This window comes from Dromaius novaehollandiae, chromosome Z, assembly GCF_036370855.1.
Source record: "Dromaius novaehollandiae isolate bDroNov1 chromosome Z, bDroNov1.hap1, whole genome shotgun sequence".
Lineage (NCBI taxonomy): Eukaryota > Metazoa > Chordata > Aves > Casuariiformes > Dromaiidae > Dromaius > Dromaius novaehollandiae.
The window spans coordinates 79,040,406-79,054,450 of record NC_088132.1 but is presented as its reverse complement, the minus strand read 5'-3'; the positions used below and the strand labels follow the sequence as shown (position 1 = coordinate 79,054,450).

General features: G+C 37.3%; 1 protein-coding gene across 1 annotated transcript in view; it reads left to right on the top strand.

Annotated features, from left to right (window-relative positions):
- The window catches only part of LOC135324659 (GTP-binding protein Rit2), a 176,610-nt gene that overhangs the window by 86,518 nt on the left and 76,047 nt on the right, over positions 1 to 14,045 (top strand). The window contains exon 4 of the mRNA XM_064501370.1: positions 7,092 to 7,283. Within this exon, the coding sequence (XP_064357440.1) occupies positions 7,092 to 7,283 (192 nt within the window). The remainder of the gene's footprint in view (positions 1 to 7,091; positions 7,284 to 14,045) is intronic.

The window sequence follows — 14,045 nt, the reverse complement described above, 5'->3', positions numbered from 1 at the left end:
GCTGTCAGATTAAGTTCAGAAAGACATTAGTCTGCTAGGAACATGGACTGCATCTTTCATGTTATCTTTGTACTGTTCCCATCTTCTGTGATGTGCATTTTGTCCCCACTACAAATTCAAAGAAGAAGAGGGATATTGCTGTTTTATAACAGGATTCCTTGTTGTAGTTATAAGGCAAGAGAGACTGACTGATCATTAATCAAGGGACTGATTATAATAATAATAATAATATACTTCTACTGCAGGCTCGTGGGCTAATTCTCGTTTATACTAATCCCATTTTGAACTGTTTCTGGATCATTGCTAGAGCAGGCAAAAGGGATCTTGAGAGGGGGGTTGATATACAGCTAGAAGAGTGTGGAGACTTAGTGCAAGGCAGAATCAATCTCTGCCTTCCAGTATTTAAGTCAGAGCCCTGGCATTTTCTTTAGTCTGTGTCTGAGCTGTCCGCAGCTCTCCTCCTTCCTCTCAGTGATGTGGCAGATGGTTTCGGGTGGCACAGGTGGCCTAGTACCACCTGCTGCAAACTTCTTTCTGTACATTTTGCTGTACAATCCCTTTTGTCTGTGCTGTTTGCAAAGGATGACTGGGAAAAGGAGGGAAGCCAGAAAAGTGAAGTGATAGGTTGCGGATACCATTCAGTGCTTTTTTTTGTTTTCTGTTCCGTCATCATTGGTAACCTGTAGCTGGTGCATGGTAAGGTTGTGCAGGCAAAGGTAGCAGGTTTGAAACTTTGATATCTATTTGTTATCTCCTAATGTACCTCATCTCCTGCTGAGGAATAGCACCTCCCACTACTGCATGCCATGATGGGAAAAATCATCTATTATGTCTAGGTGCTTAAGTATTATTTCTTCCTGACCTAAAGAACTCCACTGGAAACACAACAGCCTTGCAGAAGCCAAATGAAAACTTAAAAATGAACAGGAAGATAAATCTTATTATCCAAATGTATGAGGGATATGACTGAGTGGGGGCTGTGGCCCATATGTAGGTCTCAGAGTGCGGAACAGGCACTTAGTCTGTGCTAATTCTGTACAGCTAAAGTAGAGAGGGAGGTAAGAGGGAAAGTCATCCCTGATGTCTTAAAGACGTCTCTCAGGATGGAATGAATCACTCTCTGGAGCTGGTCATCTCTGTTGACTGCAGACAGCAATTTGAAGACTGATGTAGAATAGGTGCCACCTGTTCATTGGCAGAAGTCAGATGAAAAAAGTCCTGTCCTTTTTGTCTATATTAGTAGCTGAATGGTGGTGATTCTAAGATGTAATAGCCATGCAACTTCCTGTCTGGAAGCTTGCTTATTCTGAACTTAACAGCTGCAGTTTTATTGCTACTTGCAAGAAAAGAAACTTTAAAAAGCTTCTAAAGGCTACTTGCTTTTACACACAAAAAGATGACTAAGAAAGTAGTAAAATAGCAAATAAATATCACAACACTTCTCAGTCATTGTTATAAACTTTCCTTAGTTAAATGTTTCAGAAAGTAAAGGAAAAGCACAGTTCATGATCAAACTGTGACAGATGAATGATATGTAATTCCAGTGAAGTCAGCTGTGATATTTATTAACAGAGATTTTATTAACGGAGAGATAAGGGAGGATTGCACTTTGGCTTTGAAACAGCATTTGCAGCTAAAAATTAACTTTTCATCATCTTGGAAATATCTTTCCTGAGACTGAAGAAATTTTTGTCTCATAAACAAATTTCTGAATAAAAACAGTGTATTGGTATATTTTGATGTGCTTCTTTTATGATATATGACATATAGTTTTGATTCTCTCACTTTTTGAAGGATTTATTTTTCCACACTAAGTTTCCTGTGTCCTTTTGGTTCATTTTATCCTTGTTTGTTCATTGTCATAGACGAACAATATCCTGCCTGTTTCCAGGAACACCCCCCTGGTGTTCACTAGAAATGTAAAAAAAGCCTTCATAATAAGAATGACCCCTGTGGTAATCAGGGAGACAGCTTTGATTAAGAACATCTGTTAGCAGATTCCCGCTTCTAAAGTCAAGCAGAACATAAGACAAGAAGATACAGAAAGTGGCATTTCTCAAACTGTGAGGATGGCCTCCCTGGGGACGCACTGACCTCTTCCGGAGATACAAGCCAAGATCGTAAAAAAACAACAGACATCAAAATGTGTGGAGTGCGTGTGTAGTTTGAAAAACATGACACCTTTGTTTCTGAGGTGCTGCATCTTTAAATTTCTAAACACTACACTTCTGAGGAGTGCAGACAAGCACTGCACTTCTAAGCACTGCACCACATTTCCTCCTCAAGCATACCACCATGCATGGAAAAGAGAAACATACAGTGACCCCCTGTATATTGCTTATGTCCTTTTTTATTATTATTTCTTCCCTTCCCCTCCTTCCTCTCTTATCCTTTACGTGCTGACAGGGCTGCCTATTGCCTAACGTGTAAGACTGGGATATGAGACTTGGCTTCCGTTCTTAGTTCTGCTGGTGTAAAATGGTGATGTGGAAGAAGTTATTTCATGACAATTGCTATTCTGAGCTGGGCAAAAGTTTTTCTATTTGTATGGAAACAAAATGAACTTAAAAGCTAATTAAAAAATACACATCTTGCTCTTTATGAAAAGCAGGATAAAAGAGGATAGATCAGGATGACAGAGATAAAGCAGGGGATGACTATTTTCTTCCTCACTAAGTTGTTCTCTTAAAATCTAAGACGAAAAGAGGGCATTGACAAGCAGGGACAGCCTCCCAAAGAGGAATATAGAAGTCTTTCTTGGGTATGAACAGATGGGATTAGGAAGGCCAAAGCATTGCTGGAGTCGAAACTTTTGAGAAATGTGAAAGGCAACCAAATGGGTTTCCAAATGTACCCTGGTAACTAAAGGAAGAACAGGAAAAATGTGGGCCTGCTGCTGAAAGGAGTGGGTGGCCTAATGACAGAAAGGACTAACACATGCAGGACCTTCTTTACCCCAGCCTTTACTGGCAAGTTTTGATACTAGACCTCCCACGTCTTCATGCCTAGGAGGAAAATTTGAGGAAGAGATATACTACCCTTGGGTGGGGGTGGGAGTCGTTTGGGAAGAAGTTAGTTAAGCTGAGTGAATGCAATTTGATGTAGCTGGATGGGATGCATCTCAGCATGTTGAGGGAGCTGCTTGATGTCACTGTGAGGCCACTGTCTTCTTTGAAAGATCAGATGAGATGGCTGGAAAAAGGCAAATGTTACATCCATTTGGGAATGAAATAATCATGGGGAGATTTTCTTGCCAACTTTCTTGAACAACACATTGACTTACATATTGTCATACAAGGATAAGTATCAGCTTTTTCTGCAATCAATTTTATTTATTAGAAAAAGAAAAGAAAGTTATGCTGCCTTCTTTCAACTTTGAAAAAAGTTTTATTCTGTTTCAATCAAAATTTGCTTCTATTTCTGAAGTACAGCAGTAGGAAGACGCTTTTGTTTCAAAAGGTTTCTTATCACACTTTTCAGTTAAGTCTTAGTCATAATACACAAGAGAATGTTATAGACTAATGTCAAGCTGCAAAGTGTTACAAGCATGACAAATCTTCACTTTAATTCTTAGAATTGATTTCATTTTGAGGAGGTGTGATTTCCTCCTGTCTATTCCCTTTGGCATTTACTGACATGGAAATGTTTTAGTTTTTTCTCCTATTAGTAACAAGTGGCATCTAGTACCATTCCTGAATAATTAACAAAAAAGCCACAATAATAGCAGGAAAAAATTGAAGAAGATACTAGTGTGCCAGTTGCACAGATACGTAGTTGCTTCTTTTAGAAGAGAACCAGGGGAAATACAAAAATAAAAGCATCGAGCAACTTCCAAAACCTTTGGTTCCATCTCCATCTACCTCTGAATTTCCACAAAATCCAGGTGAACATGGATTTATGTTTTGGTTCTGCTTGCTGTAGAGATGCTTGTAAGCTGTGAAATCTGGAATAGGACTTGAACTAAAAATTGATCAGAGAGATTTAATTACATCTTAGTCCTGTGTTTTGTGTTTAATATACATATATTATTGCAAGGGTTATATTATATTTATTGGGAATTGTATTTATTCTTTTTCTCAATATATATTATTATGTTGGGGTTCTTGGTAAACAGAAAAAAGGAGCATTTGGGAAATCTAAGAAAGGGCTCAAGATGGACCCAAAGGTTTTGGAGATTGTTCAGTGTTTTTATTTTTATATTTCCTCTGTTTCTTTTATATTTAACCTTGACTCTATAATGAGCCATCATGCCAAGGGAAAAAAAACTATTAGGTGAAAATCAAGGTGAAAAAAAAAAGAAAGAAAATGACTAATTGAGTTAACAACAACAAAAAATACATGTGGGTGTCCCCAGTCCACTTTGCATATGATAATTAGTGCATGCAAAAATGGATCACTGCAAGCATGACACTAAAGTATTTTGGCTGTTTAGTGTAATACATCAACTGAAATAACATGTCATAATAAAAAAATTGCAGAAGTAAATTGATTCAATCCATGCAGTCATAATTATGCCCAGGTATGAACCAGAACACCTACATAGGTGACTCCAACTCAAGAATGTCAGTGGCTAAAAGTGGAGCACTTTGTCCCTTTGGAATGATTCACGGTGCATAAAACTAGGAACCCAGACTTCTTTGGCAGTAAAGCAAAGCCATTAAGCATTCCTGGGGAGTGATCCTGGGAGTCTGCATGGTGCAGCAAGTGACTTAGTGCTTAAGCAGAAATATGTGTCTGAATTCCTTCTTTGTTTGCCCTTTAGGGCTATAAATGAATGTCTAAAGTTAAGAGCACTTCTTAGAGGTGGATCATCTCACTGAGCAGGGCTCATCTTTTGTAAAAGGCTGAGCAAGATAGTACAATGTTATAGTAGTTGACATATGAAAGCCTTAACCCAGGAAGAGGGGACATCTGGGCTGGGATTTAAGTTCCAGACCAATATATCTACTTTTAAGTGTCTACATGGGAGCTACAGGCTTGATTTAGTTGTCTAAATGCTCAGCTCACCCTCAAATACGTAAGTATTTTTCATCAGTAGAAGCAATTTGTAGTCTGCTAATTGTATTGACTGGTTTTCCATTAAATATAACGGGAGCTTAGATACCAGCCTACAACCGCACACAGGCAACTAAATCAATAAGCCTTAATCTGCAAGCTTAACTCTAGGTGAGGTTTCCATTGTCTCTCCAGCCTGAGGGGATCCTGGCCCTGTTCAACTCCTACAACAGAGGAGAGTGTCCTTCTAATCAGAGGAAAGAATAGTTCTAGGTGAGGGATGCAAATAGAAAATAAAATTGGGGGATAGGTGGAGAGATCCGTGTTCCGGCAGGAAAGCCTAGGATCTGGGGGAAATTAAGGAAGAGAGAGTATGTCTCTGTGCTTAGTCATTAACACTTTCTGCTGATAACTGGGAGACTTTGGGTCTGGTCTCTGGTTTGGTATTGCTTTGCTTAATCCAGTGGCTATCTAATGTAAATGGCAGGCAAAGATCTGAGAACAAAGACCAGCTCTCCGTTCATTTTCTTGCCCTAACCAACAGACTGTAGCATCCTTCTTGTCTGATGTGTTCTGTGTTTCTCCCCACCACTACCCCACTTCTTACACATCCAGTTTCAACAGGATGGGGTAGAGCATGGCCTAACCCACACTATCATGTAGCTCCACAGTTAATAAACTCTCCTGGGATGCCGGTGGTGTTAGCTTAGACATTCTGAAATTCTGAGTAAGTCTCAAAGCAGAATCCTACCCTTAAATTGCCTATTAGTCTGCTATTTTGGAGCTTAGTCTATTAACTTTTTCCCATAGCAGGTGAAATATTTGGAATGATATATAAGAAAGCCCTTGGGTAAAAGATACATCATGAATAAATGATAATGGTCAACACGAAAGTCTATTCACAGCAAGCATTATCAATCAACATGAGTGACTACTGAAAGAGATTTAAGGCCGAGACTTTTAAAACAGCATGAGCGATCCATTTCCCTTCAATTTTCAGTAAGAATTGAGGCTATATATATATATATATATATATATATTTAAAAAACTGAAACTGTTTTAAAAAATCCTAGGCTAAATTCTCAACAGAGTAAAAATTTCAGGACTTGATATTGTATGCTGCTGCTCCTAGGAATGGTCCAACATTGATATGTGTATTCCTTGCTTTATCAGACCTTCCTGCATCTTAATATCTCTAGAGAACTGATTCTGTCAGGAGAATTCTGATTCTGACCGACTGTTGCCATGACATTGGGTTATTGTGGGCTGTGATCAAGAAGAGCAAACAAGCTTGAAGAAGAAACTGGCTTTAAAACATATTCTCAAGCCACAGTATCTAAGACTAGGTTTTTTTTAAAATAAAACTCATTTTTCTAGAGTGTGGCACTCTTTAAATACTTTTTAAAAAATGTAATGTTAACCAAAAATGTTGCTCTGAAAATAAATACATACACAAATAAATAAAAATGCAAGAGTAGAAGTTTTGAGGTAGTTCTCTCTTTATTCAGAATTGTTCATTTCATTTTAGTGGTATTATCCCACACTGAATTGAAAACCGCAGCTTCTCTGGAAACATTTAAAAGAGCAGGTTTTTTTGCAGATTACATTCCTGTTTTTCTAGGCACTATTCCAAAGCTGGTGGGAGTCAGTGAATGTCTTTTTGATGTTACTGGGCTTTTGAATCAAGTGCATAATAAGGAGTTTGTACCTGCCTCCTATCCCTAGACAGCAGTATAGCTCTTCTTTTACACTTGTTAGTATCCGTTGAGTTGCAAGTCATCTGCGTGTACCAGAAGTGCTGTAGAAGGTTCAAGAAATATATAAGACAGCATTTGCTATATGCAGGAACCAGTACAGGAAGTTGATATTCTTAGAGGACAGATTCCTCTGAGGGGAAAAAGGAGTAAATGTCCTAAAAGAAATCCTGGTGGTGTATTATCCACGATGAGGAGCGCCAAGAATGCACGAGTGTCGGCAAGCAATATTTAAAACATTAAAACAATTATTTGGGGAATGGGGAAAGTTTTCAGGAAGTCCACTGTTTACAGATGGATAATTTTGTCTGCCAAATTGCTGTGCATGTTCTTATTCCACAGGCAGAATTCACAGCCATGAGGGACCAATATATGCGAGGCGGAGAAGGCTTCATTATCTGCTATTCCATCACAGACCGCCAATCTTTTCAAGAAGCTGCTGAGTTTAAGGAACTCATTTATCGTGTCCGGCACACCTATGACATCCCCTTGGTGCTGGTGGGAAACAAAATAGATCTTGAAGAGTTCAGACAGGTAAGTGACTTCTCTGCTGTTTTGGGTTCGTTTTCCCTTGACTACCTTAGGGATTTCTGTAACATATGTTGTGCAGTACTACTGAGAATTAGTAGCACAAAATGAGGTTTAATCAAAGAGCAACACGCTAGGATCAGTAATAAATAAAGCCTTAGCAGTACATTTGATTCAGATAATATGGATCTTTAAGTAGTCTTAGCCAAGCATCCAAATGTTCTTGCTTTTTACTTGTAAATGAATTCCACTATTTGGATGTTATTTATCTATTAAGTGTAGAAAAAGATTCAGCCAGGATCTTAGTGATAAAAAAACTGTTTTCTTTGGAAGTTCCATTAAAGCCAGATTTTTTTCTGTAAATGTACAATGTTCAGTTAAAGTTTTCTTAAGCCAGACTGAAACCAATTCTAGTTTAAGATAAATACATAAAAGATTATTTTTGCCTGAGAAGCCAGTAGTTGTGTTATTAGAATATCCATGTAAGAAGGTGAGATGCAAGACTCCAGCTGGCACCACCCATACAGCAATAGATTTCTTTGACTATGAGGGCATTGACTGTGGCTTTTAGAATTTGGAGTAAAATTTTCTCACCTTTCCCATTGCTTCTTCTCCCTTTCCTCCACGTGTGTGTGTATGTATGTGTGCAAGACAGTGAATGAGAGAAAGATCATCTTAGAAATGGCTTGGTTGTGAGCTAATACAAGATGGAAAATGTCCATAATCTTAAGCAGAAACTTTGAATGAGGAATAAAAAAGTTTCTGTGTGGAAGTCTAAGAGGCTCTTTATACACACGAAAGTTGCTTTCAAATGACTGACTTACCTTCTGTTCAGACATATGTAACAGCTTAATAAAGTGGTATTTTTCAGTTCATTAGCATCTGTGCTCACATGATCTTATCTCTCTTTTACCACTTATCCTGTCACTCTTCTCCGCCTTTATTTATCTTCTTCCTTTTGCCTTGAGAAAATCCAAGGCAGTGTTAAGCCTGAAATCAGTTTTGAAGATCTGATGAAGTACATTTTAAGAATTTCACATCTGTTTCCAGACCATTGACTTTCTCCCTAAATCAGACTGTGACAAAACCTTAATGGTGGCAATCCAATTCTAGCTTAACACTTAGCTTGAGATCTTAAAAAAAGCATCATGTGCAGCATTCAGCACAATATGTGTAGCTCCTGAGATACTTTATATACGAGATGCGGGAGGGATGTGGATTCATTTGTTCTACTGAGAGAATAGAACATTGCACCTGATACCAAGAGGGAGTATGATGTTTTTATCTACTGTTATCTACAGATCAGGTTTCCAGCAACATTATTTGTATTCATTAAGTGATATGAAGGCTCTCTTCCAGTTATCTTTGGCAGTATCATTTTCTGATCTCATGTTTTATTGGGCATTTATATTTTGATCGCTGTCAATGCAGATAGTAGACAAAATATGCAGATCTCTGACATAATTGTTTCTTGTTAGTTAGTCTTCTGGATTCAAAACTTTTAAAGTTTTGGGACTGAATTAAACTTGGACATCGAAATCTCTGTTTACTCCAGGAGACTTAAGATTTAGATCTGAGTGTTTCAATGATTGCTTATGCCAGTATTAGGCCAAGAAAAATCTCATGTTGAGCCCCTTCTGCTATAAGCACTGTGAAAGATAGCCCATCAGTTAAGCTTTGAAGTTTTGGAGCCATCTGTTAAAATATTACATCATTGGCTTGGGAAAAGCAACGGCTCCAACAGCAGTAATTTTGTATATCTCAGAATAAAAAAGGCTTTACTTATTATCAATTACCTATCTTATAAAGAGTCAATCAAATATTTCACCTATGTGCTTCAGGGGACAGTTGAAACAAAAGTGCATGCCCAATTTAAATGTTTTCCATACTCCCTAATGGTCTTGTCTGGTATCCCAAACAGGAAAACTGATGTGCATGAATGTCTGCGTTGAATATCACAAGTGACCCTCAAGACCAAAGGGCATAAGGAAGCTTTTGATAATGATAGTAAAAATGAGAGAGAGAGTAGAAATGAGAGAAATGAATCTTTGAGATGTGACAGATGCAATAAAATTGTTATACATTGTTGTCACTAAAGATCCTGCCTAAACATATATAAAGGCAATCCCAAATCAAGGTCATAATTAGTTTAAAACCCTTTAATGAGCCAAGAATTAGGTCTTCAGAACCTTTTCCTCCATAACTATTCTGCAACTGTCAATAAATGCTGCAGTGTTAGAAGAACATTTTTCTCAAATGATTTGCCATCCAGATTTTGAGCTATGGAACACCCTTACGTCAAAGACTAGTAAGATAGTACAATTCAAATCTGCTAATTTGAATAAAGCATTTGAATATGACTATGTCTACACAAGCAAGTAATGTGAACCAAGAGGAGTGAAGCTGTAGAGTAAAACAGTTTACTCTGAGAAACTGATGTCTTTTTTTTTTTCACTTTGGACTAGCTCTACTCCAGGACCATTGACTGCATGCTCAGCTAGTGCTGAAGTGTATGAGATATGCTCCTGGAGCATCTCTTCCCCTTAAGTTTCATCCAAAGTGCAGGTCATGATCTCAGAGACCAGTCCACAATTCAAAGCAAAGCACACTAAGTGAAGTTGATTAGGAGATTTTCTTCAAAGTGCCCCACTGACCCAGGCTGAAACACTAGTGTGTGGGCAGTCATCTCTGTACCCAGGTTGAAGCACACGCTAATGGACTCCGGCAGCAGTTTTGTCATGGCTGGGACCTGAATGAGCACTCTGTGTTTAAGAAACAGTGAGATAAATTGTATCTATGCTCAGCTGCTAGGTTAAGCAGTACTGAAGTAACTTGATGAACTGGAGGAAGGAAGAGGGAAAGAAATCTTTTCAAGGTCATGTACTGTAGTCATGGCTTGATTAATAGTGCTCTGATAGTCAGGAATGGAAGACAGCTGACTCTGGGATGACAGACAGCAACGAGCTGACAATGTACAGCATCAAAATGTCAATGTACAGCTTGAACAAACAGTAAGGTACACAAATGTATCCGATTAAAACTACCGAGAAATAGTAGGTAAGCAGAATGCAATTAACCAGATCGGAATTTGGCCAGGGCACCAGGACTAATATCATTGCTTTGTTTAAAGACATTTTTTGCTATGAAATTAATTAAAGCTACTGTAATATTATTCATAGTATTTGGAAACATAACATTAGGTTCAATACTCTGACATCATTTCCATTTAATGACAATTCCACAACAATCAGACAGGCTGTAGGAGCTTGGTCAGACAAAACTCTTGTTTGAAATGCGATCCCCTGTACAATACAATTAATGATGTATGTCGCTTGCCTCAAATCTATCAACAGAACTACAAGAATAAAACTAATCTCTAATTAAAATTTTGTGTAAAGTGAAACACTACTAAAAACCCCAAAAGATAAGCTTATTTTTTAAATAATGTTTTTATTTTCTGATGGTTTCAGAGAAATTATTGTTGTCTTTAAGTACATCTGTCATTTTTGTATGTCTTAAGAAATAGCTTTATCTGTACTCCTTCTTAAAATTTTTTTTTACATGTATCAGCCTAAGGAATAAACACTTTCCATTTTCTCTGAAACAATGCAGCAACTGTGGGGAAAAAAAGATTGCTAAGTCATTATCTTGATGTGTGCATCCATTCTGGTTGCAAGCTTCCCTCCAACCTCCATTCTCTTCCACCCATTCGTACTGTGGCTGCATCCTGTCCTTTCTGACCTTGTTCCGTTTTGGATAGTAAATGCACATGAGTGGCTGAGGCGTTCATCTGTGTTCAGTCCTTGTGTTTTAGTCCTTGCTCTAAGGACCTTTTAAATATTTCATGTATTTTATCCCATAGCTGTTTGATGTAAAAAATAGAGCACTAAGTGCCTGATTAGATACCAATCTAATTTCAGTGCCTTCTTACATTAAAGTCATTAGATTAATACAGATAGGCTCTATATGTGTTTTAAGTATCATTAAAGTATAAGAAACATTTAGGACCAGCTTACAAAGTGCAATAGATACTTCCACTTCAGCTAAGCTTTGTCACTTTAACCCAGACAAGAATCTGGTTCCTAATGAGGTTTAAAAGCTATCTAATGGATAAATATTTAGTTTATACAATTAGAACATATTAATCTTTAAAAAATGCAATAAACAACTGGTCCAATTGGACTCATGCCCTGCTAAATTTCAATTTTTAGTTGAAAAAAATTTTAAATAAAAACATGCAGCACTGTTGGATTGTTTGAAAAAAATTATCCAGAAGCCTTTGTCCACTGACCATTCAAATATATTGCATTCAGCAATTCAGTGGGGAGCTACATAAGCTTTTTCTAACTGGAGCTCTGAGCTCTGAGCTGGAAAGAATAGATACTTTCTAGCAGCTTTTTCAAATTTTTCATGTGGACGTTAGAAGCCCTTTGGAAATTCTACCTGTATAGAAATTGCATAGTCTTCGTGAAACATTTTTTCCTACATACTTTTCTTGGACCCCCAAAGGAATATACTGTGGGCTCGCTGGAGTCCGTAGATAACAGGTTGATATCCATCTAGTCTAAGGTTATGAGGGCAGCTCACGCTTCTTTCAGCTCTTGGCCTCTCTGGGAAGGCTGTCATCAAAATTGTTAGTTTTGCCAGTACAGTCTTGGTCCTGAGGAGAAATAGGCACTTGTTTACCGTTCTACACCCGAGCTGTCAAGCATTTATCTGAGCAGGACCAATGCTTTTGAAAGCATTTCCTTCCTCTCCTTCCCCCCTCCCTCCTTCAGTAGGAACTTATGAAATCTTTCTTTAACATGGAATAGTGTCTTATTTGGAGTGCTAGTTAATTATAGGGGTTTTCACATTCATATTCACATTCTAGGTTTTATTAAGACATATAATTTTCAAATCAGGATTGCAGTGGCTAAGTACATTCTCATGATCTGGACCAGCTGCCTGTAGAACATTCTCACTTAGGTAAGGTTTTACTGTGGAATTTGCTCAAGGTGGCCTGAATGGTTATCAGATACTGTCAGTATCAACTTTTAGATTTCTTGTTTTGACAGTTGCTCAGTTTTTCATGCTGGCCTCTAAAACCTTGAAATATTTGTCAAGTCTGAGACAGCTAATGTTCCTTTTTTTCACTTGTTTTGTTTTTGTTTTTTATATGAATAACTGTTCTGTATATTTCAAACATTGCCAGTCTATACCTTCTGGTGCCTGGCTGAGACACTGAAAATACTTATAGAATATTATATTATGTTTTGTTTTATTTTATTTTATTTTCATTTTCTGGTACATGACTAAGAAACACTGTGCTAAACTTTCTTTTATTCATATAAACCATGTAATTGCAGCATTCTGAACTTCTTATGTTAGCATCAGGATGAAGTCCTTCACTTTCAGGATAAAAATTGCTCTCAGATTTGTAAATGTTCTTCACCACAAGCAATTCCATTTTCTCTTAAAGACATTTGGGTGGAAGAGTGCCTCTACAAGGGACTCTTGATTTTCATTTGTCAGGCCAGTGTGCTACACAGAGTGAAAGCTTTCATTTTTCTTCTCAACTTTCTATTTTCAAGTCAAGGGATATGCATTTTCTGTTATTTACTGACAAAGAATAGTCTACATTTGAGTTACCTTTACTCATGTAGAAGTGATGAGACCAAAGGAATTGGCCAGATTCTCTATGTAGTCAATGGAGAAAAATAGGAACTATCACTTATCTTAGACATATATCATAAAATGAGATAAATATGCCCCTGAAGATGCCTTTCTCTCTGTTGACTGTAGAGGAAGACAGTGACAGCTAGGTTTGTTGCCTTTATACAGCAATATTTAGGTGAGAGGAAGTCTAACAAAATTTTTCGTGATCATCCTTTCATTGAGAATCTTAACTTACTGATTTGTTCTGTTGTTGTTGTTGCTATCTACAGACTAGACTTAAAACACATTCATCTTGCCTATGATTTTTTAATTGAATAAAATCTAATTAATAGTCATTCTTATTAGGTGATGATCCCTTCCAAAGATCAGTGAGGTGTGATCTTACTATATTTCAACTGCATGCAGGTAGAGTTACCCTAAATAACAAGGACTACAAAGGCCTAGCAGCATCTTTAATAGATACAAGCCAGAGAAGAATACGGCAGAATAAAGCAAGTTCTACAAAGCTCTTTGTGTGATTTATAAATGTTGGGTTGAATTTTTAGATGAATTCATTCATCCATCTTGATGTCACCTTGACTGTTCATTTTCCATGGACATTCATGCAGTTCCATTTTGCTAGGATGAATGCATGCTGAAAACGAATTGCATTTGAAAGGAGCTGCCTACATATTGCCTTTCCCATATGACATAACATCATATTCTTCCTTTGCTCTTCAAGTTCTGACTTCAAGTTCTGAATATTATAAGTCATTTTTGCTGTTTTGATGGAGCTATGACAGTTGTCTGAATATTTGGAACTAAAACCACTGAAGTTATCGGGATGTTTTATTATCTTAGAAAACTGTCAAACCTTTGATAATCACTTTCCTACATTACCAGAAATATGTATCTGGATTCTGTCATGTTCCTCTGCACCTCTAATTTCTATTTATTTTTAATTGATTTTTATTATGTAGAAATTTCTTTCATACACTTCATCATCCTGAGAAATCTTCCTTACATCATTTAAATAAAATCTTTCAGTATTAAAATATATTCCCCCAAAATGTGTATGCTTTTCTATGCCAAAACAATTGTAGAAGTCAATTTGGCAGTTATAGTTTCTTA